The sequence below is a fragment of the Engystomops pustulosus genome, chromosome 5 (assembly GCF_040894005.1).
Source record: "Engystomops pustulosus chromosome 5, aEngPut4.maternal, whole genome shotgun sequence".
Taxonomy (NCBI): Eukaryota; Metazoa; Chordata; class Amphibia; order Anura; family Leptodactylidae; genus Engystomops; species Engystomops pustulosus.
Genome location: NC_092415.1, coordinates 19,565,170 through 19,590,632, shown reverse-complemented (window position 1 = coordinate 19,590,632; position 25,463 = coordinate 19,565,170). Strand labels below are relative to the sequence as shown.

Below are 25,463 nucleotides of genomic sequence, written 5' to 3'. Positions count from 1 at the left end.
AACCTTGTATTGCATAATAACTGTGATAAAATATTATCACTGGCATGCCAGAACCCGGGTGTCCCTACACAGAGAGGACTATAACTACACGGCTGTGGTATCCCAAATATTGTCTGAGCTAAGGTGGATAAAATCACTAGAAATCAGGAAAGACCAGAGAAATAGGAAATTATGGAGGAATGTATCTGGTGTTTAATTTCTATATATATTGATTTAGCTATTTTCTTTTTCCTTTCCAGCAGCAGCAGCAGCTATGGACTCTAAGTTACATTTACGATCCCTTGACAAAGACCTGCTGCGATTGAAACGCGCGTCGGGGTGCACACCAGGTAATATCATGTCCTCCTCTTGGTCACACTAGCTTCCACTCATTTTGCACTATTTGTATGTGTTTATCCATGTTTATCATTTGGCGTCTGTGACCTCTGTCATTATTACAGTATACCTGCTAGCTATATAAGGGCTCTACCTCATTATTACTTTACACCCATTGTCGTTCATTACTGTTCATTACATGTTTGGGTCCCTTATATTGTACATTTTACATTTGTTTATGTATTTTAGGACATATTACCTGGCGTGCTTTTTTGTATCTTTTCTGAGATGCTTCTCAGTCTATTTTATGCATTACCATTGTTGTTTACTAAATAAAGATTTTCCCTTTTATGTTGTTGCATTGAAGCCTTGTCCTTTCCTCTTGTTTTTATTTATTTGGTATTTTTTACATTTACTTTGAGTTTATATAGAAGAATGTATTTATGATTTTGTTTAATTGTATTTTGTGGTTTTTACAATAAAAATTGCCCCCTATGTACAAGAATATAACTGCTATAATACTGCCCCGTATGTACAGGAATATAACTACTATAATACTGCCCCCTATGTACAGGAATATAACTACTATAATACTGCCCCCTATGTACAGGAATATAACTACTATAATACTACCCCCTATGTACAAGAATATAACTACTATAATACTTCCCCCTAAGTACAAGAATATAACTACTATAATACTGTCCCCTATGTACAAGAATATAACTACTATAATACTGCCCCTATGTACAAGAATATAACTACCGTACTATAATACTGCCCCTATGTACAAGAATATAACTACTATAATACTGTCCCTATGTACAAGAATATAACTATTATAATACTGCCTCCTATGTACAGGAATATAACTACTATAATACTGCCCCCTATGTACAGGAATATAACTACTATAATACTGTCCCTATGTACAAGAATATAACTATTATAATACTGCCTCCTATGTACAGGAATATAACTACTATAATACTTCACCTAATGTATAGGAATATAACTACTATAATACTGCCCCCTATGTACAGGAATATAACTACTATAATACTTCCCCTATGTACAAGAATATAACTACTATAATACTGCCCACTATGTACAAGAATATAACTACTATAATACTGTCCACTATGTACAAGAATATAACTACTATAATACTGTGCACTATGTACAAGAATATAACTACTATAATACTGCCTCCTATGTACAAGAATATAACTACTATAATACTGCCCCCTATGTACAGGAATATAACTACTATAATACTGCTCACTATGTACAAGAATATAACTACTATAATACTGCCCCTATGTACAAGAATATAACTACTATAATACTGCCCCTATGTACAAGAATATAACTACTATAATACTGCCCCCTATGTACAGGAATATAACTACTATAATACTGCTAACTATGTACAAGAATATAACTACTATAATACTGCCCCCTATGTACAAGAATATAACTACTATAATACTGCCCCCTATGTACAAGAATATAACTACTATAATACTGCCCCCTATGTACAAGAATATAACTACTATAATACTGCCCCCTATGTACAAGAATATAACTACTATAATACTGCCCCCTATGTACAAGAATATAACTACTATAATACTGCCCCCTATGTACAAGAATGTAACTACTATAATACTGCCCCCTATGTACAAGAATATAACTACTATAATACTGACCTCTATGTATAAGAATATAACTAATAATACTGCCCCCTATGTACAAGAATATAACTACTATAATACTGCCCCCTATGTACAAGAATATAACTACTATAATACTACCCCCTATCTACAAGAATATAACTGCTATAATACTGCCCCCTATGTACAGGAATATAACTACTATAATACTCACCTTATGTATTGGAATATAACTACTATAATACTGCCCCCTGTGTACAGGAATATAACTACTATAATACTTCCCCTATGTACCAGAATATAACTACTATAATACTGCCCCCTGTGTACAAGTGTATAACTACTGTAATACTGCCTCCTATGTACAAGAATATAACTACTATAATACTGCCCCCTATGTACAGGAATATAACTACTATAATACTGCCCCCAGTGTACAAGAATATAACTGCTATAATACTGCCACCTATGTACAGGAATATAACTACTATAATACTGCCCCCTATGTACAAGAATATAACTACTATAATACTGCCCCCTATGTACAAGAATATAACTACTATAATACTGCCCCCTCTGTACAGGAATATAAGTACTATAATACTGCCCCCTATGTACAGGAATATAAGTACTATAATACTGCTCCCTATGTACAAGAATATAACTACTATAATATTGCCCCCTATGTACATGAATATAACTACTATAATACTGCCCCCTATGTACAGGAATATAACTACTATAATACTGCCCCTATGTACAGGAATATAACTACTATAATACTGCCCCCCTATGTACAAGAATATAACTACTATAATACTGCCCCCTATGTACAAGAATATAACTACTATAATACTGCCCCCTATGTACAGGAATATAACTACTATAATACTGCCCCCTATGTACAGGAATATATCTACATATCTACTATAATACTGCTCCCTATGTACAAGAATATAACTACTATAATACTGCCCCCTATGTACAGGAATATAACTACTATAATACTGCTCACTATGTACAAGAATATAACTACTATAATACTGCCCCTATGTACAAGAATATAACTACTATAATACTGCCCCTATGTACAAGAATATAACTACTATAATACTGCCCCCTATGTACAGGAATATAACTACTATAATACTGCTAACTATGTACAAGAATATAACTACTATAATATTGCCCCCTATGTACAAGAATATAACTACTATAATACTGCCCCCTATGTACAGGAATATTACTATAATACTGCCCCCTATGTACAAGTATATAACTACTATAATACTGCCTCCTATGTACAAGAATATAACTACTATAATACTGCCACCTATGTACAAGAATATAACTACTATAATACTGCCCCCTATGTACAGGAATATTACTATAATACTGCTCCCTATGTACAAGAATATAACTACTATAATACTGCCACCTATGTACAAGAATATAACTACTATAATACTGCCACCTATGTACAAGAATATAACTACTATAATACTGCCCCCTATGTACAGGAATATAACTACTATAATACTGCCCTTATGTACAAGAATATAACTACTATAATACTGCCCCCTATGTACAAGAATATAACTACTATAATACTGCCCCCTATGTACAAGAATATAACTACTATAATACTGCCCCCTATGTACAAGAATATAACTACTATAATACTGCCCCCTATGTACAAGAATATAACTACTATAATACTGCCCCTATGTACAGGAATATAACTACTATAATACTGCCCCCTATGTACAAGAATATAACTACTATAATACTGCCCCCTATGTACAAGAATATAACTACTATAATACTGCCCCCTATGTACAAGAATATAACTACTATAATACTGCCCCCTATGTACAAGAATATAACTACTATAATACTGCCCCCTATGTACAAGAATATAACTACTATAATACTGCCCCCTATGTACAAGAATGTAACTACTATAATACTGCCCCCTATGTACAAGAATATAACTACTATAATACTGACCTCTATGTATAAGAATATAACTAATAATACTGTCCCCTATGTACAAGAATATAACTACTATAATACTGCCCCCTATGTACAAGAATATAACTACTATAATACTGCCCCCTATGTACAAGAATATAACTATTATAATACTGCCCCCTATGTGCAAGAATATAACTACTATAATACTGCCCCCTATGTACAAGAATATAACTACTATAATACTGCCCCCTATGTACAAGAATATAACTACTATAATACTGCCCCCTATGTACAAGAATATAACTATTATAATACTGCCCCCTATGTACAAGAATATAACTAATAATACTGCCCCCTATGTACAAGAATATAACTACCATAATACTGCCCCCTATGTACAAGAATATAACTACCATAATACTGCCCCCTATGTACAAGAATATAACTATTATAATACTGCCCCCTATGTGCAAGAATATAACTACTATAATACTGCCTCCTATGTACAAGAATATAACTATTATAATACTGCCTCCTATGTACAGGAATATAACTACTATAATACTGCCCCCTATGTACAAGAATATAACTACTATAATACTGCCCCCTATGTACAAGAATATAACTACTATAATACTGCCCCCTATGTACAGGAATATAACTACTATAATACTGCCCCCTATGTACAGGAATATATCTACATATCTACTATAATACTGCTCCCTATGTACAAGAATATAACTACTATAATACTGCCCCCTATGTACAGGAATATAACTACTATAATACTGCTCACTATGTACAAGAATATAACTACTATAATACTGCCCCTATGTACAAGAATATAACTACTATAATACTGCCCCCTATGTACAGGAATATAACTACTATAATACTGCTAACTATGTACAAGAATATAACTACTATAATATTGCCCCCTATGTACAAGAATATAACTACTATAATACTGCCCCCTATGTACAGGAATATTACTATAATACTGCCCCCTATGTACAAGTATATAACTACTATAATACTGCCTCCTATGTACAAGAATATAACTACTATAATACTGCCACCTATGTACAAGAATATAACTACTATAATACTGCCCCCTATGTACAGGAATATTACTATAATACTGCTCCCTATGTACAAGAATATAACTACTATAATACTGCCACCTATGTACAAGAATATAACTACTATAATACTGCCCCCTATGTACAGGAATATAACTACTATAATACTGCCCCCTATGCACAAGAATATAACTACTATAATACTGCCCCCTATGTACAAGAATATAACTACTATAATACTGCCCCCTATGTACAAGAATATAACTACTATAATACTGCCCCCTATGTACAGGAATATAACTACTATAATACTGCCCTTATGTACAAGAATATAACTACTATAATACTGCCCCCTATGTACAAGAATATAACTACTATAATACTGCCCCCTATGTACAGGAATATTACTATAATACTGCTCCCTATGTACAAGAATATAACTACTCTAATACTGCCCCCTATGTACAAGAATATAACTACTATAATACTGCCCCCTATGTACAGGAATATAACTACTATAATACTGCCCCCTATGTACAAGAATATAACTACTATAATACTGCCCCCTATGTACAAGAATATAACTACTATAATAATGCCTCCTATGTACAAGAATATAACTACTATAATAATGCCTCCTATGTACAAGAATATAACTACTATAATACTGCCCCCTATGTACAAGAATATAACTACTATAATACTGCCCCTATGTACAGGAATATAACTACTATAATACTGCCCCCTATGTACAAGAATATAACTACTATAATACTGCCCCCCATGTACAAGAATATAACTACTATAATACTGCCCCCTATGTACAGGAATATAACTACTATAATACTGCCCCCTATGTACAAGAATATAACTACTATAATACTGCCCCCTATGTACAAGAATATAACTACTATAATACTGCCCCCTATGTACAAGAATATAACTACTATAATACTGCTCCCTATGTACAAGAATATAACTACTATAATACTGCTCCCTATGTACAAGAATATAACTACTATAATACTGCCCCTATGTACAGGAATATAACTACTATAATACTGCCCCCTATGTACAAGAATATAACTACTATAATACTGCCCCCTATGTACAAGAATATGACTACTATAATACTGCCCCTATGTACAGGAATATAACTACTATAATACTGCCCCCTATGTACAAGAATATAACTACTATAATACTGCCCCCTATGTACAAGAATATAACTACTACAATACTGCCCCCTATGTACAAGAATATAACTACTATAATACTGCCCCCTATGTACAAGAATATAACTACTATAATACTGACCTCTATGTATAAGAATATAACTAATAATACTGCCCCCTATGTACAAGAATATAACTACTATAATACTGCCCCCTATGTACAAGAATATAACTACTATAATACTGCCCCCTATGTGCAAGAATATAACTACTATAATACTGCCCCCTATGTACAAGAATATAACTACTATAATACTGCCCCCTATGTACAGGAATATAACTACTATAATGCTGCCCTCTATGTACAAGAATAGAACTACTATAATACTGCCTCCTATGTACAAGAATATAACTACTATAATACTGCCCCCTACTGTAGTAATGACAACACTGTGCACAGAGTTTGGCGTCTTGGTAGGTGTCAGGGTTACTGTGGTCCTAGGTTGGGGGTCGGAGGTTGAGGCTGTGTTGGGACATGTTAGACATATGGAGAGGAGGCATCGAGGCTCCTGACTAATCAATCATGGTTTCTGCATGTAGTTAGCGCGTTCTGTACGGTCACACGCGTGTAGTAGTGTGGAAGTGCTTTCGCTCCTCTGATAAGAGACAGCTTGTCACGCCGCTCTCTTAAAGGGAAGTTATACTGAGTATAAAGAGATGGGTGTAATTACCATTAACTAATGCGCGGCCTCTCCTCGCAGTCTCCCTGATGTGCGTCGCTTGACACCGAATCACAAAACCAGAAAACGAGACAGAAGTGCGGTGACTGCAGATGTCTGGCCGCGCCGTCTGTTACTTGTTACACTGACATATATTACCCCCCCACCTATGTGTATTCTCTCAGCACAGGGGTAGGGAAGGGGCAGGAAGGGGTTAAGGACGACACAGGATTTTATTGCAAATGCCTCCCGATTTATGCAAAATGCCTAAAGTACCGGCACATTGTGACTATAGGCTCCTGTCCGAACTCTCTGCCGCCACCTGGTGGTAACTGCCGGGACTGAGCATCCAAACCTGGTACCAACTGCTCCATTATTACTTACAGAACGCCCCCCCCCCCCCCCCTGAACATTTAAAGGGAACCTTCCACCAACTTCAACAATGTTCTTCCTTAAACTAGAGCCACCCCACGGATTCCAGTACATTTGGAATTTTGCATCTAGCCCCCGCCGTTCCCGAAGAATCAGTGACATCAATTTCAGCACTTAAAAGGTCATCTACCACCAGGATGAAGAATTGTACACAAAAGAGCCTCCGGGGCTCCAGGCTCCATAGGTGTTAATGGAGCCTGGAGCCCCTCAGGCTAATCTGCATACAGTCTTTCATCCTGCTAGTGGATGTCCTCGTACCATCCAAAATCAAGCATGATAAACCAGGGACACTTAAGAAATGATGCTAATAAGTCAGAAGGGCTTCTATGGGTTTTACCATAGCTCCTGAGTGATTTAGCTTCACATGCTGTTACACTGTGCAAGGAGCACTTCCTCTTCTGAAGTGAGATTATATCAGAAGTGCTGGAAGAGAAGGGGGAGTCTATGTGTTAGACTGTGAAGCTACAGTACAGAAGGGTGATAGCAACCCCAGAGCCCCTCTGACTCATTAGCATAATTTTAAAAGTTGATTTTATAAGGAAGAAGGTCATGGATAACAAATATAAGAAGATTACCACAGTCACAGGGTCTGGATCTACTAGTAAATGTTCCTGGTTGATCAAGATCGATTTTGATTGTAGTTTTTAAAAAAAAAAATAAAATAAATCATAATAAAAATTTTCTTCTAGATTATTAAGGGAGTATACAAGAAGAAGTTTTGACCATACAATACTGCAGACAGTGTTTTGCTCCGCCCCCCCCCTTTCATGATGTATGTAACCATACCTTTGTGTGTTATTAGAAGCAGGAATGCGAAATATGTCTCTATATCCCAGGATTGTAGCTGGACATAAAGCACTGAAGGGAGGGGCTTTTCTTACAATGCAATATTTTCTGATCTATTCCAACTTCTCCTGAGCCCTATCGTTTTAAAATCTAACCAGAAACGATAGCACTGATCAAAGGGCAGGAAGGGCTGTGGCGTGATCTGAGTCCAGCTACAATCCTGGAATATTAGACAAAATTCTACCCTCCAGGTAGAATATTTAAAGGGCATGTAGCACCAGGATGAAGGACTGTATGCAAATGAGCCCGATAGGCTCCAGGCTCTATAGGTGTTAATGGATCCCAAACGTGAGACATCCGATTTGCTTATAGTCTAATATCTATAATATGCGTCCAGGATATTCCGACCATAGAAAGATTTAGGTCCTCAAATAGATGCAGATTTTCACAAAGACTAAATGAAAAAAAAAAAATAAAGATTTAGAAACCCCCCAAACACACGAGGGACACAAATAATAGTAATTAATAAAGCGTCGCCTGGTTTGTGTTACTGTGGAGATGATTAAGTATTCAGTAATACGATTTTATTGCGGGGACCTCCAAGGCTTTCGAGCCGCTTTCCAAATCCCTGCGCTCGGAGGGAAGGCGTCTGCTCAAGAGATTAATTTTTCTCTAGTTTAGCACATTCACCTCCCGAAGATGTGCAGGGAAAGTAATAGGATTGTCAGGGGCACTGAGTGCTGGGTGCTGTCTTATCGGGACGCGATGCTGGGAATCCCGCAACGGCTATAGGTGGCGGTGACTGGCGACGGTGGACGTCCATGTGTTGTAGCAATGAGATAAGGCTTCATATTTGAAACTAAAAAAAAAAATTATTAGTTCATAAACGGTTAAAGTCGTCCATTTCATTAGATCTTTATCAGGAGCTTTGATCGTGGGGGGGGGGGGGGGGGGGGTCGATGCATCTTTGGAGATTTTACCAGAAGAGGCAAAGGCTGAACATGGTTTTTCTTGCGATCTACAGTCTGGATGGAACCCGATGCAGGATCTGTGCTAAAATTTCCTTTTTCACTCTTTTTCTGAAAAATATTCAAATGAACTGCAAGTGCTCTAAGGGGCGTCACCAGAGCACCTCCAGCAGCACTGGTAATTATCCACTCCCAAAGGATCTGCTTTAGCAAGTACGATCCAGACAGTAGATTTCCAATCTAAAATACTGATTGTTAAAGGGCATCTACCACCAGGATGAAAGACTGTATTGCAAAGGAGTCTGAGGGGCTCCATCAGTGTTAATGGAGCCTGGAGCCCCTCAGGCTCATTTGCATACAGTCTTTCATCCTGGTGGTAGATGTCCATTAAAGTAGCAGAGTTACTGAATGAATGTCTGAAAGAGCAGTTTCCCACCTGTCCCATAAGTATTGCAATGAGGTTTTTGCTACAAACGGCTCAAAATGTTCCCGCTTTCCCATTGCCTTCGTGTCGGTCCTTCAGCAACTCCATGGGTAGGTGATGACCTTCCATCCGAAGAAATTGTCATCGCTCAACCAATTGAAATCAGGCACACGGCTTTCCAAACAAAAGACACCACAAGGATACCATAGGGTGAAAATACCATACATGATTGGGTCCCATTATGGGTGGCACGCACAAGTAACGGATTACACCCGCTTCCCTCTACTGCACTAATATGGCATATGGAAATAGGTTTACTAAGTGGCTTATTCCATACAATTTTGAGGAAGTTTTAGTGAAACTGTCAACAGGAATGTAATTTTTAGCTGGTGACAGGTTCCAGATTTTAAAAATGCCTTTGTCAGCACTCTTAACACTGCCACTACTTTATAAAACTTTATTTCACATTACCTGGTTCGGTCAATCTCAAAGGCTTGGAACGAAGCAAGGTCACGGCTCAATCAAACTTCCCCCGAAAAAGAGTTACTAAGTTACTTAGAGGGGGACAACTTCTCGAGTTGCTCAATTTAGAGCTTGCTTTTAGACAATTAACAAATGTGCACGTTATTACTAGATCATAGCACAAAGGGAATACAGAAGGTGCCGAAGAAGTGAGCGCCAAGAAATGACCAACCACCACGATAACTCTGGATAAAAGATGTATTTATTAAATTGTACAGGAAATAATAGTTGCTATTGAGTCAGGGCAATGCTGTGGGTGGTAGACGCTCCGCTTTGTGGCTTGGTTAGTTGACCTGGTCTTGTAGAGCTTCAGCCATGAACAACTTCCCGAGGTTCTGAGAGGTGCATTCTTTAACGTTCTGGATGTATTTGTCAATTTGACCTATGGAAAAGAAAAGAAATAAAAGGTCAGGTGGGTACGTCCACAAATCCCATGAGCAAGAACTGAAATAGTTACAGAACAAAAAGACAAGAAACGACGGATCCACCAGATAAAGAGCACGAGCGTCAACGTTGGGTCATCTAGACCATGGTTAGGATCAACATCACAACAGAAGACGACGCCACGGGGGACTGGTTGTGGACTTGGCATTGGTTTCTGGCAATTTTTGAAGTACAGGCGGTCCCCTACTTAAGAACACCTGACTTACATACGACCCCTAGTTACAAACGGACCTCTGGATATTAGTAATTTATTGTACTTTAGTCCTAGGCTACAATAATCAGCTGTAACAGTTATCACAGGCGTCTGTAATGAAGCTTTAGTGTTAATCCTGATTCTTATGACAACCCAACATTTTTAAAATCCAATTGTCACAGAGACCAAAAAAGTTCTGGCTGGGAGTACAATGATAAAATATACAGTTCCGACTTACATACAAACTCAACTTAAGAACAAACCTACAGACCCTATCTTGTATGTAACCTGGGGACTGCCTGTATTGTCAAGTGTACAACTTGAAGGAAACCTACCATCGGCAATCAAGGTAGATCCAATGGTAGGTTTCTCCTAAGGTCCAAAGCCCTAAACTATCTCTAATCCGTTAATACGTCCTGATATAAACTAACTTGTACGCAACTTTTCGGCAGAGGCTACCGGAGCAGTGGAGTAGTCTCTGCCGACTGTGGGTCGCAAAATCTAGTGTACTAAAGCCTGTTCTGGTACGGATTACTAGGACAGAAGTGTAGGGGGCGTTCGGGTCACACAGAACTCACTTTGACCCAGGACAGGAAGTGGATGTCAAGTAGTCCAACAAGGCCGAGGATACCACCGACGCCTGGGGCTAACGACATGAAAACAAGGAGCTGGAGCAGACCAAGATTACCTAATGGTCACTCATGCTAGGCCTTCAAGGGTTTCCATGATTCCACCCTGCCCTTCCATTAAGCATCCTCAAACTAATGTTCTTCAAAATGTGTCAAGACTCAAAAAGTAATTGGTTTGAGGACATCCTCTCATGTAAAGCAGAAGAACATAGACCAGGTCCTCTAGATACCAAGTACTCAGCCTGCACTACACGTACTCCAGGAGGCATCCGATCTATCTTTAAGATGGCAAATCCTACAGTTAGTAACCACGGTTTGTGTTATGGGGTTTGCAGGTTATTGTTGGGGGTCACGGTCATCGCGGATCGGCAAATGCTTCAGAACCTGTGACATCATGCAGTCTCTCCGTACGCGTAAAGTCCGGACAATGAGGTGGGTTTTCTCGGTAATGGGCACACTTGCTAGCAATTACCAGCCACTTGTATATATACATTCAGGATGATGTCATGCGGAGAAGACTTTCTCTATTTTTTTGAATAGGCGTCTTTGTATTTTCTCCTCGGGCTTCAGAAACTTTGTCATTTTAGCAGGAAAGAAAATTAGGTTCCAATTTCTAACTTTCAGGATATGAGTAGCTGCTTTGTCCAGATTTATGAAGAAAAACTAGGTGTCTGGGACGTCTTGCCTTCACATGGGCACTGAGAATGATTAATAAGCTCGTGGCACGAGGCAGACTGTGGGAGTAATGGCCGAGAACCTGGGAATGAAAGGCGACTCCTTACATACAACCTGCACCCACACAGTGGAGATACCATATGGAGGCCAACCTATAGCCGCAAGAACATATCCCAGCATGGACAAGCCACAAATTTGTATTTACGCTGCATATTTTCAGGATTAACCCCATAATGCTGAGGAAATATAGCGGTGTGAAGTCAAGCAATGGTGCGCTACCACATTTCACCTCCTGAAAAGTCATAGTGCAACCCAAAAGTTGCTTTTGCCTCGACAGTCGGCAGAACCACATTGGGATCAGAACAAATTATGGACAGTGATATATTGCTGCCTGTTCCAAAATTAAAGGTCTAGGAACAGACCTGGAATGTGAGCGATGGGAACCCCCGAATCGGAACGGCAACGATGACCAATTTTGGTATGGGTACAGATTACTACTGGGTGCCACCCAGACGCCACCTTCAACATGGGAGGACTATGTATAACAATGTAGATTCTAACCTCTACACAGAATTGCAGGTATCTACATAACAACCACAACGCGGCTCTACTCGAAGTCCCATCTTCAAGAGAGACCGTAGAAATTTGGGTCTGGGACAGGTTACAAGATCACATTGAGGAATGAATCGGAAAACTTCAACATGGCCTATAAGGATGCCCATAAATTAGAGGAGAAGCAGCTCCTACAGGAACAGACCATAACTAATGTGTAAGGGCAGCACAGAAGCGACGTTACTAGACAGAACCTCCTAGGTCCATTACTTCACATCTAGTTCAGTAGCCCTATAATCTATCATGTGGACTGATGCCCGCTCCCTCCCTTTCCCCGGGGGTCTCTCCGTGTATTACAAGGCGTCTGTATAGCGAGGGGTGGGCCGCGCGGGCACGGTATGTGCTTTACCAGTGTCTGGAATGTAAATACACAATGTAATTACAGAACAATAATTGATTTCACTCACAAAGTATCCCGGGGTCTCGGAGGTGCATGAAAAGCACAGAAAGTATAATTGAGATTTTTTTTCTTCCTACCCCATATAAATACATGGCTAAGAAACCGTCTGTAGCTGCAGTCAGGTTTATTTATTGTAGACAAATGGTCTTCAAGTAGCAGGAAAGAAAAAGCTGCTGCTCCGAGAGTCCATCCGAGGGCAAACCGTATTCTGAGCCCAGTGAGCTCCACAGCAGTCACATATCAAGACCGGCCGCTAACCATGGGGCCCAATAACTAGATTTTCTTGCAGACTTCATCCGGGAAACTCAACCCCAATAATCAGACAAAGTAAAAAAAAACGTTACGTGCAAAGGGTTAACCCGTTAAAAAACCATTTGCTTTGTATATTCATGTGATCCTGCATAGTTTCCTTAACCATTAGGTGTAATTAGGCTGCAATTACGGACGGGTGGGGGGGGAACACTCAACCTTGTCAAGACCGGGAAGACTCGGAGGAGGGGGCGGAGGAACGTTCCCTGGAGAGGGGGGTGGTCAGCCGGAGACATGTGCGTGATGGTACAATTACTCTAAAGGAAGAACTAGACATAGACGTAGTCCTGAAAGATGTAATCAAGAAAGCCATAGAGCGTCACACACACCTCTCGACCATCCACCATACTGGACAGGGCGGCAATGGCTGCTCTGAAGACACCCACAATTGTCTGGTGAAGGGACCATTGTCAGTAACAGGAAACTCACTGCACATCTTATACTAGGGTCATAGGAGCATTGCAAAAACCATCACCTGGATATCAGTCAAGTGCCCCCGACTTTCGTAATTTTTTTTTACTGATACAATTGGACCACTTAATGAAATTAAAGCCCGAATGACCCAGTGTAAAGAGCTTCTCCAGGGTCAATCAGATCAGGGTATACCACCAACCAGCTGGTTGAAGTGGGCAGAAATTCGGTTCACAGGATTGCAACGATGTGTCCATTTCTTGGCCTGTTCCATTCAAGTTAATAAGGCCTTCACTGCAGTACCGAGCACCGCCACTATACAAAGTAGCGTGGCGCTGCTCAATAAAAGTCAGACTGTGGACTTTTTAGACAGTTGGTTGTGGGGGTGGGTTTCCAGTGTTCCCAAATCCCTTGGGGACCCCAAGGTTGGGTGACCAAAAAAAAAAAAAAAAATCTGGCTTTAGCTCTGGATAAAAGTAAATGTCCTACAAAATTATTTCCATTCTATATGAAGACCTAATGGGGGTGTGAACACATGCTCCCGGATATATAGATTACTTTTTAGAAAGTTGTGACCCGTCGTCAAAGTACGCTGTCCCGTCATCCAGTGTTACTTGCCCCCCTGCCCTCACACTCACCTCCGTAGTTTGCCATCCAACCCCTGATGCTCTGACGACACAGTAGTGGAAGTCAACTTCCTGTGACAACGTTTCGCAACTTTCTAAATACATTGACAACCCGCCATCATTTTGGACTATATGGACCAATTCGTTTTACGTGTAAGAAAGAAACAATTACCTGCAATGAGGAGAGAGTCCATTCGGGGTGGAGGAAGAGGAGGCTTAAACAACTTGCTAACATCTTCTTCAGGCAGCGGAGGTTCTCCACGACTCTGCCTCTGAATGTTTTCCTGCTGCCGCCTTTGAACGTACTACAAATAAGAAAAAAAAATAATCACATTAATTATGCAGGAAATTAACATATTCCTCACTGCGGCACATCTGGGGGCTGAGAGTCTCTTGTTTCTGATATGGGTGTAACGGTCTACGACAGGAGACATCTCTTTCTCAAAATGTGAGCAGGCGCGGGAGTCACAGCGCGGGCGACAGGATGAACACATTATCAAACGCACATGCAAATGTCACATACAAATAAGATGCAGTACCCCAACACCGGTCACGGCGGCCCTACCAGCCATATGTGGGGTGAGCCTTCTACAAACAACTGGATAAAGCAACAATCACCCAAACGGGTCGTATACTCCCACCAAAAGATGATACACACCCAACGGGAGAATGTTAATTGGGCTTCTTTTTATAGAGTTTCCATTTATACCCTGAAGAAATCCATATTATAGTTAGAGTTCTGTTTACCCGGAACCCACATCAGGACCCTCGCAGCCAATCACTGTGTGTGGGCGGGGTAATCAGGCACCGCGCTGCCAATCACTGTGTGTGGGTGGGGTAATCAGGCACCGCGCTGCCAATCACTGTGTGTGGGCGGCGTAATGAGGATCCACGCTGCCAATCACTGTGTGTGGGCGGGGTAATGAGGATCCACGCTGCCAATCACTGTGTGTGGGCGGGGTAATGAGGATCCACGCTGCCAATCACTGTGTGTGGGTGGGATAATCAGGCCCCGCGCTGCCAATCACTGTGTGTGGGTGGGATAATCAGGCCCCGCACTGCCAATCACTGTGTGTGGGTGGGATAATAACTCTCTCATCCAAGTAGGTGGGGTCATCAAACCATTTTTATAGTAAAGATCAAAACTAATGAACCTTTTTGTGTGCAGGTGATCGGTTATTGTGTAAAGGGCTGGTGCATAAGAAGAATTATGTGCACTAGGGAGACGTGCCCACCACAATGGCATAGACCGGTTGCTAAGAAGCCTGTAAAGTGTCCTGCATCAGGTTGTGTTTTTTATGGGATAAAACGGGAGTTACAAGTCCCCTTAGATGGACAAATTTAGAAACAAAATTACATATGTACTTTGCAAAAGAAGAGGAGGAGAGCAGAGCCGTTGTTGTAGCCGAGAGGCTCCCAGGTAATAAGAACGTCTGCATTACATCTTGCAGCTAACAGAGCAGTAAAACAGGTTCTTCACCTCTCACAAAATTAAGTTTGATCTTTTAATTACCTTCAATAACGATTTAAATGCACTTTCCCCGGCGTCTCCTGGAGGGATTGTGCTCGCTGCGCTGTGCAGGCGGCTGCTCATTGTTTGCACGCTCGGCCCTGGGTATACATGGCGTTACTGCCCGGAAAAAGATAGCCGTAACCGGCACTGGCCGAGAGGAGCTGTAGGACCCCGGGCCCCAATGTGCAGGGTATTAATGCTCATTTTCACCAATGTAACATTAGTATAAGTAACATGTCACAGATGGAGGAGTTTTTTTTCCCACCGTCCCCTGCAGCACATCCCCCCCCCTCCCTCTGCCTGCTTTCACACAGTGGGAGAGAGAGGAAGTGCTCCTGCACAGTGTAACATCTGGTGAAGATACAGCACAGAGCTGCTCTGATAACCCCAGGGCACTCATGGCTCATTAGCATAATTGTAAAAGTTGATTTTAGAAGGAAGGAGGCCATGGATGACAAATATAAGAACATACCACAGTCCCGGTGCCTGGATCTGTGACTAATGTCACTGGGTTATAAGGATGTATTTCTTATAATCTGTCACCATCAAATAGTGAGTCTGGGAGTCATAATCTTCCCGATTGGCTTGGTATAGACAGAGGATAACAATCATAAAGGATACAATCCCTTTAAAGGCCTATCAGTGGCTACATGATGAGTCCTCCTATGATATATCAAGGGGATGGGATAGTCCATGATGGGTTGTGTTACGCACCTTTATCTAGGGGGATGTGTAAGCTCACTGATGGGACACACATACAGGACACTAAGGTGCTCATTATAGGAACAATTAATATAAAAACCTATGAAGGTTTTCCCCGCCAAGTCATTAGAGCAGAACAATCCGAGCTGGAGAGGAGGTGTAGATTCTCTGGTTGGTATTTAGACCGGGAAACAAGGCGGACATCGCTTTTATAAATGACATTTAAACCAGGACGCATTTTTCTATCGGAATAAACTCCCCCCCCCCCCCCACCCCGGAACAAATGAGAATCCGGCTGATTGATGTCCGAGATATTAAGCATGTTGTAATAAACCAGAACCTGGAGCAATTAGGAATAAATGAAGCCTGCATGGATGAACTTTCTCCTCTGGCTTCATGCGATAAAATTCTATTCTGCCGAGTGATATTCTGCGAGAGATAACGTTGTAAACATATTTAATGACCGAGGTTCCGCTCGGCTCCTAAGTGCCTTTAAAGAGGATGTTGTTTTCCAGAAACAAATCCTAAAAAAATAAAAAATAGTTTATGTACTTCTGGCAGGGGCCGCTTCTATAGTCTACGTAGGGTGGAGAGGAGAGTGAGGGACCGTAAAAAAATGATGATGGGGAGGGGTCTCCATATCGGCAAATGTGGGGAGCACATAAAACACCATCTGAGAAGTACTAATAATCAACAGCAACATCTCTACCGCTTGTAAACTGCATCATTTCACTTGATTGAATGGTCAGTAACTTTTCAACCAACTTCTGAAAACAGTGTTACAAATCACTACATAAAACCAGAGGAAATTGCTTCCTTCTCCACTTACTTTGACTCATCACCCCCCTCCCCCTCCGACAATATGATTTTCACTCTGAAATTTCAATTGAATTTCATCTTGCTCACGAAAAGACAAACACACTTAGGTGTCAGATTACATAGAGGAGTAGCAGTGAGGTCTCCACCCACCAGGATACAGATATATATGGGGGAGATTTATCAGAAGTGTTTGACTGCAGAACTATTATAGTTGCTCAAGGCAACCAATCACAGATCAGTTTTCATTTTATAAACAGCTGTTTATAAAATGAGAGCTGAGCTCTGATTGGTTGCTATGAGCAACTATAACAGTTTTGATCTGACACTTCGGATACATCTCCCCCTACAGACGGCAGATGGAAAAAGTAATGACTGAAGTAACCACTTTATTCATTGTATGGACAATCCACTTCTGCAAAGTTTAGACTGTTCACTTGTGTAAGAGCAGTTCTGTCTCACAGCGGGAAATCCCAGCACACACTGAAGCACCGATACACACTACCTGCCACCAGGTATGAGGCCATAGCCATTAAAGGTAGTAGTGGAGAGACCTGAATGGTGGTGCAGCCAGGAGAATCGGGCATTGACTGTAGTCTGTAACCATTGAAGTGTGGCCTGGTGTAGAATTGTATGCCAGCACATCCATTCGCCAAAAAGATCAGGAGGCATTAGCCTCCCGATGTATCCAGCGGCACCAGGGGTATTATCACACAGCTGTAGTGGGCTTCTGGATTATTAATACAGCAGTCACTTGGCCCAAAGGGCTGGTGCAGAAAACCAAGAGCACAGCAGTGTGAGGACATAGTCCCGGAGCATTTGGAGTAGCTAGAACACTGAAACAAAGGTTTTTTCACTAGTTCTGGCACTATAGGTCTTGGATCCCCTACCTGATGCTTCTGTTGTGTCTGCTTGCTGGCGTTCCTCAGGAAGGTGTTGTACTTCACGATATCCTGGCTCATTTCATCCACTCTGTCCATGAGGAGCTGGAGACTCTTCTCTAGATGATTACTGCACAGGGAAATAAGCCAGACATTAGGATTCAGCAGTACACATTGGGGTATCAAGTGATTACACAGTCCAGCACTTCCACTTTCGTTTGGGGAAAAGAAGGCACCACGTGTGACGGATCCATACAACAAGCCAAGATACGCTAATGAGCCCCTAAGCTGCATCCGAGTGTACAACAAGCGGCCCCAACACAGTACGGAAGAGTAATGGGAGGGTGAAGACATGGGGTTAACACAAAATAACCAAAAACAAAAAAAGAAAAGAGACAACAATGCAACAACAGTTAGAACTGTTACCAAGAAGAAAACCTTCCACGTGAGTCACTCCAAATTGCTACATACAAGAGCTTCGTGGGTAGAATGAGTACACAATGCCGCACAAGGTCGGCTGCTCGCTTCGGGAGAAGTCGTTTAATAAAATTTCTACTTCCGTCTGATCCATTGTAAATTTTCCTTGGTAACGACACAAGTGGCGTACAAGTAGTTTAACTACTTCTCGCAGCACAACGTCTCGCGAAACGATCAAGGCCCAGCATCGGGGAGCTGCACATACGGAAATTAATTCATTGAATAACTCCAACACCAACGCATTTCGCATGCCACTCGTACATCCTTTGTAATAACCCGTGCCTTGCCCCCTAAAATTATCCAATATAGTACTCTTAATTATGAACCCAAGACCAAGATACAGCTGACAAAGTGCTTTTGGATAGGACTGGAGTCGAATCCGAGCCTCGGTGGCTTCTGTCATGGTTCTGCGTGGCCAATGCCAAGACTAGTGTTATCAGTCCATGAATCAGTGTGTCCCATTTCACGGACCAACCATGGTATCTATATATCACTACAATGTATTACAATGAGTCCCATCCTCCAAGACGCTGCGGTCGGTCTGTCAAAGAGGACACAACACGGTCCGTGCATCACAGAACGGAAACGTCAACCAGAAACGTCCTACGGCTCATGGGACAACATTACTGCAAATTTGGAGGCAAATCCGTAGCTGAAAGCGTGGGAAATAGTCATCTCCCACCTCTCTCTGCTTCCCACTTCAATAAATGTGAGCCATATTACCCAAGTTTGTCCGGGAAATCCCCTCTACAAATAAGGAGAACACATATAGAAGCATAGGATCAGAAATGCATAAAGCGCCTGCATGGATTAGAGATTGGTTCACATATAGATTTTGCAGGGCAGCAGTTAGATCCCCAATGACATAGGAACCAAGGATATGGCCATGTGATGTGTAGTGTCCAGCATTGTATACTATTTCTCAACGCAAATCATAAAAGGATATAATAGTCTACTACAAAACCCTATACACCTCAGTTTCCCATGACCGCCCGGCCTGTGAGAGACAATATAAAGCCGCATTCCCTGTACACAGCTGTAGACACGTAATGTACAGGGAGGACACATGTTGGAGCAAAGCAGAAGCTTCAGGGAGCCAACACAGGAGCCGGTCCAAGCGCTTCTATATAATACATCCAAAAGAGGGACAATGGGATTCCACGGCCAAGCCAAAAGAGGGACTACTGGGACCTACAGAAACATTTAATGATGTGCTGCAAGTGGAAAAATGGATCTGTTATTCAGGGACTTCAAATCTCTGTGTGTTTACCAGGTAATGAATGTAGGATTGTGCGGGAGAACTGCCAAAAACATTTAAAAAGTATGAAAAATATTGTACTCCGCTTCTTTATACTAATCCCATAGAAAGAAAAGGAAAGGGCATGAGCAGTCATAGAAACGAGACCCCTGATCCTGTGATTGGGGGGAGGGGGATACCAGAAGTTTGACTGCTAAGAGTCTCTAATTACCCTGCCCTCTAATTAAACCCCAAAAAATAATGTTATAATAAGGCCTCATGCACACAGGGGAAATTTTGAGGACTGTATTGCACAGGTGGACACAACAGGATAACCACTGAGTACCCTGCCAATGTCCATAGGAACATGACCACCATCTGGACCAAGTGCATCCATTGCCCCAATCAGATCAGTAACATCTCTTGTGGATCAACAGTGATCTGCACAGATTCTCCATAGATTCTCCCTCAGGTTCATAATGATTGGATCCAGCGCCTTCAGCTCTGTGTTCAGCACCAGAGACAACACGTCACATAACTGTGCATCACAGGGAACGCTTCTGGTTGTTGCTGTAACTTTCTGTGTTAATAACTTCTAAACCACAAAAATATTACAGATCTGAATGGGGGCAATCAATGTCCTTGATCCAATATGGGGGCCAAGTTCTGGAAATATCCTAAAGAAAATAGACCACCTCACCCATTACTAGTAGGGGTAGCAGGTCACTTTCCCTTTCATTTCTGAAATAGGGGGACTTGTGACTCGCCCTGTATATACTATAGTGACAACAACCCCTATGAGAAGACCCAACCCAAGATGTTTTTTCCCCCCCATTATGGAAGCTAACCCCCATGATGAGACCACCCCTATAATAAACCAAGGTTCTGGGTACAATTGTTCTGCTCAAACAAGTTTCATTCTGTGTGTGGGTATAGAGGTATATAATTTTCTTCACATACAAGTAATCGTGCAGCAGTCAGATAACATCTGGAAGTTGAAACCATTAACATAGGATTGGGACAGACGAGTCATGAAGAGACGTATCTAACATCTGAGGTATCTAAGAACACGAGTCCTGCTGACTGACTGACTGACTATTAGCGAGGATCTGCCCCATTTTCCTATTCTCCGGGGTGCGAAGTCTAACATTTACTTCACAGACGTCTGTCAGGAACAATAAGTGACAAGGAACAAGCTGCGAGGCCTAGGCGCAGGAGCCAGGCCCTCTCCCCCCGGTGTACCACAGCCATACATCACTATTTTTTTCCCTCCTTTTTACGACACTAACGCTATGAAAGAAAATGAGCTGTAGGAGCGGATTTTTATGTGAAACTCTGGGACCTGGGCCGTGGAACAGGGAGTTATTGTTAGGACTTTGTGGTAACGCGCTGTTTGCTTCTGTAGTCACGGAAACCCAGGCCTGGAAACCGATAACTAAAACAGATGTGGTGCGAGACATGAAGTAACTGATAAGTAAGGTCCAAGTGGACGGCCCCTTCTACTTTCCATAGATCTGCAGTGTGCGATACGCCCCCGGTGCTCCTATATAAGGGCCGGCGCTGACTGACACTACGCTGGTTTAATAAAAGGGAAACATGAATAAGGCAAGAAGCGAGGCTTAAAGGGACGGGACGACTCCCACACCAAGAAAAAAAAAAGTCACAAAATATTAAAAAGAGTGAAGTAAAGTTGAGAAACGCAGGCGAATACACAATACCGGAGACTAGATCAAGACAATGCAGAGATATAACAGAGACTGACTTGTTATATAAAGGTCCGACACTAAGTTCAGGCAGCTCTCAGGCATGAACAGCTGTAGGGTCCATATAGCATCAGAAACTTCTATACAAGAACCAGACCTCAGGCTAGGTTTTCATCGGACCTCCCACTAGTCTGATAATATATGTAAAGGTCATTGATATTAAACTGGAACACTCCTTTAACTATTACAGTACCCTGTAGGGGTGCGCTTTGGTTTGAGGCCTTAGTGGTTTGGACAGAGTCTAAACAAGTCTCAATTTGAGATCTGCCTCATCCTATAATTTAGTCCTCATAATTTGATAGGGCAGGATTATTCCTGTGGTGGTGCAATTGGGGGGAGAAAAAAACTAAAAAAAAAAATAAAAAAAAAAAAAAGAGAACCCGTTAGATAAACTAATCCACACTAACAGCTCTATGAAAGCTGCTATTATACAGATATACAACTATCCCTATATTGTTTCACACACTGCATATGTAAAGGTGAATTATTTATGCAAATGACCCTGTGAGCAAAATCCAGCTCATTTGCCCCATTGTCAGGAAGAATTCCTGAGGGAGGAGTGAATGAGAAGCAGATTTCTCTTTAGTCACACACAGATTCCCTCATTTCACATGAACATGCGCAGTCTGGGAGCATGCGTCATTGGCTTGCAAGGTCCGTTTTGGTGACAGCAGCAAAAAAAACAGCAACGACTGCAAACATGGGCAGGAAAAGGACCAGCTCTAATATGTGGCTTGGGCAGTCAGCTCATACACGGTGCCCGTCTAAACACTGCGCATGCACCACCTGCATGAATAAGACACAGGTCAGTGGAATCTCACAACTTATTCCATCTCTGGGGGTGCGAGGTGTTCGACGCCAACCAATGCAATATTTATCCCCTATTATAAAGTTATAAGGGTTAATCGGATATGTGTATGAGCCCATTGAAGTACACAGGGGGTGTGCTAGCCATTGCAACGACGGCGCATGCACAGAAACAACATTGGTGTCCATGAGGCCTAAGACTTGCTGCACACACCCCATACCTGTGAACACGGGATCTTATAATACTAAAAAAATACCAAACTATCAAGTTTAAATTGTACAGATGATTGCACATTCAATACATAGAATAGTTTAAAAAAAAAAATTAGAATTAAAAAAATCATTCAAATATAAATCATCGTCATGCCGCAAACATCGACCTATTACATGATTTATATCATGCCTGCATAGCCCAGAGAGCGACCCTGGCTCAAGTACTTACATTTAACGATCATAAATATCCTGTCATGACGGGTCATAGCGCGCTCACCCCACTTACATAAAACGGTCGCTGGTCGGGAGCGACACCGAATGTTGTTACGGAAAGCCAATGTGTGAACACCGTCAATAAAACTCAGGAGATCCCCGTGGAGTAAGGGAGGCTTTAGTATAAGTTGAAGGGGGGGGGGGGGGGGGGGGGGCGGTAATTCATTTTATTATATACACAGAAACGCTAAGGATGTTGTGGACCTGTGATTTTGCTTAAAAGTATATAAAAATACTATTTTTTAAAATATATAATGAAAATTTGATGAATTAAAAATAAAATAGTAATAAAAATAAAATAGAAAAAATAAAATAGAAAAAAATAATAGCAATAAAATAGAAAAAATAAAATAGTAATAAAAATAAAATAGAAAAAATAAAATAGAAAAAAATAATAGCAATAAAATAGAAAAAAGATAAAATAAAATAGAAAAAATAAAATGGTAATAAAATAGAAAAAAAATAGTAATAAAATAAATAAAATAGTAATATATTAGAGGAAATAATTTCAAGAGCTCTGGGCGCAATCTGCAGCAATGTGACCCCCTGTAAAAGTATAGAACGGAGCCATACGTTACACATTAAGCAGTAACACAGCCCGCAGACGGGAAAGCTTTATAGCGTGTATCATGACATTATATTAGCTCAGTTTATAATGTTACCGGATCAGCTGAAGTGTTACGCCTGGCCTAACGCCCCCGCCGTCATTCGTAACAAAAAAAAAATAAATAAAAAAAAAACCCCAACCAACTGTCATTTTCCCCGAGCCAACGAGATGATATATAGCGTGTCTTTCCACGGCGGCGCAGTAACAAGTACTTAATTCAATATATGCATTGTTCGGGAATTTGATTTCGGAGATCTCAGATGGCAAAATGTCTTTGGCAGGCTGCGAAATTGTGAGCTACCACTACAAAGTAATAAATGTGAGCGATCTGCCCTGAGCTGAACCACGGTCACCGCTTTACCTCCCCCCCTCCCCCGTACAGCCAGTGTATAAAAGCTTCATGAATCAGGAAACACATCTGCGGCTGTCAGTGACGCCGGCCGTTACTCGCAGGTAGCGCGGCCCCGCGTCCCACGGCTGGAGAAACGTAATAAAAAATAATAACAAGGTGATGTTTAGAAGGCTGCGCGATAAGGCGGGAACATGTCCGGGGAATGATGGAGGATGAAAGGTTCACTGATTGCCCGAGCGTTACGACCAGGCTCACAAATATGTGGGTGATAAAATGTTCCCGGAGACGATTGATAGAAGGGAACTGGACTGTGATGCTGTGTGCAGGGAAGAGTCATGTACTGCGTGCGAGGGAGGCAGATATACATTATATATACAGCTGTGCTATCTGCAGGCAGCATGTTATAGAGCAGGAGGAGCTGAGCAGATTGCACAATGTCCTATGTTATAGAGCAGGAGGAGCTGAGCAGATTGCACAATGTCCTATGTTATAGAGCAGGAGGAGCTGAGCAGATTGCACAATGTCCTATGTTATAGAGCAGGAGGAGCTGAGCAGATTGCACAATGTCCTATCTGCAGGTAGCATGTTATAGAGCAGGAGGAGCTGAGCAGATTGTACATAGTGTCCTATCTGCAGGTAGCATGTTATAGAGCAGGAGGAGCTGAGCAGATTGTACATAGTGTCCTATCTGCAGGCAGCATGTTATAGAGCAGGAGGAGCTGAGCAGATTGTACATAGTGTCCTATGTTATAGAGCAGGAGGAGCTGAGCAGATTGTACATAGTGTCCTATCTGCAGGCAGCATGTTATAGAGCAGGAGGAGCTGAGCAGATTGTACATAGTGTCCTATCTGCAGGCAGCATGTTATAGAGCAGGAGGAGCTGAGCAGATTGTACATAGTGTCCTATCTGCAGGCAGCATGTTATAGAGCAGGACGAGCTGAGCAGATTGCACAATGTCCTATCTGCAGGCAGCATGTTATAGAGCAGGAGGAGCTGAGCAGATTGCACAATGTCCTATCTGCAGGTAGCATGTTATAGAGCAGGAGGAGCTGAGCAGATTGTACATAGTGTCCTATGTTATAGAGCAGGAGGAGCTGAGCAGATTGTACATAGTGTCCTATCTGCAGGCAGCATGTTATAGAGCAGGAGGAGCTGAGCAGATTATATATAGATTGCTATATGTAAACCACATGTTATACAGCAGTAGGAGCAGGGATCCTTGTAGTTTTGATAAACCACCTGTGACCCTGAACATATCACAAAAAAACTCTTTCCATATTCTCACCTGCTGGACAGACTGAGGAGTTCGTGCTTCTCGGTTACGGGCGCCTTTTTGTCCAGCTCCCATACTAGGACGTTGATGAGATGCGAGTTCTTAATGACAATGGGAACCTCTTCAAACATGTGCTCATACGCGATGCTCGCCTTCTTCAACCTGCGAGGAGG

General features: G+C 41.5%; 1 protein-coding gene across 1 annotated transcript in view; it reads right to left on the bottom strand.

The window, feature by feature from the left end:
- Positions 1-10,260: 10,260 nt before the first annotated feature.
- The window catches only part of EIF3H (eukaryotic translation initiation factor 3 subunit H), an 80,374-nt gene continuing 65,171 nt past the window's right edge, over positions 10,261-25,463 (bottom strand). Inside the window, exons 5-8 of the mRNA XM_072151290.1 lie at positions 25,303-25,452; positions 18,297-18,417; positions 14,548-14,680; positions 10,261-10,458 (exon numbers count right to left, since the gene is read on the bottom strand). Of these exons, the coding sequence (XP_072007391.1) occupies positions 10,361-10,458; positions 14,548-14,680; positions 18,297-18,417; positions 25,303-25,452 (502 nt within the window). The 3' untranslated portion in view covers positions 10,261-10,360. The remainder of the gene's footprint in view (positions 10,459-14,547; positions 14,681-18,296; positions 18,418-25,302; positions 25,453-25,463) is intronic.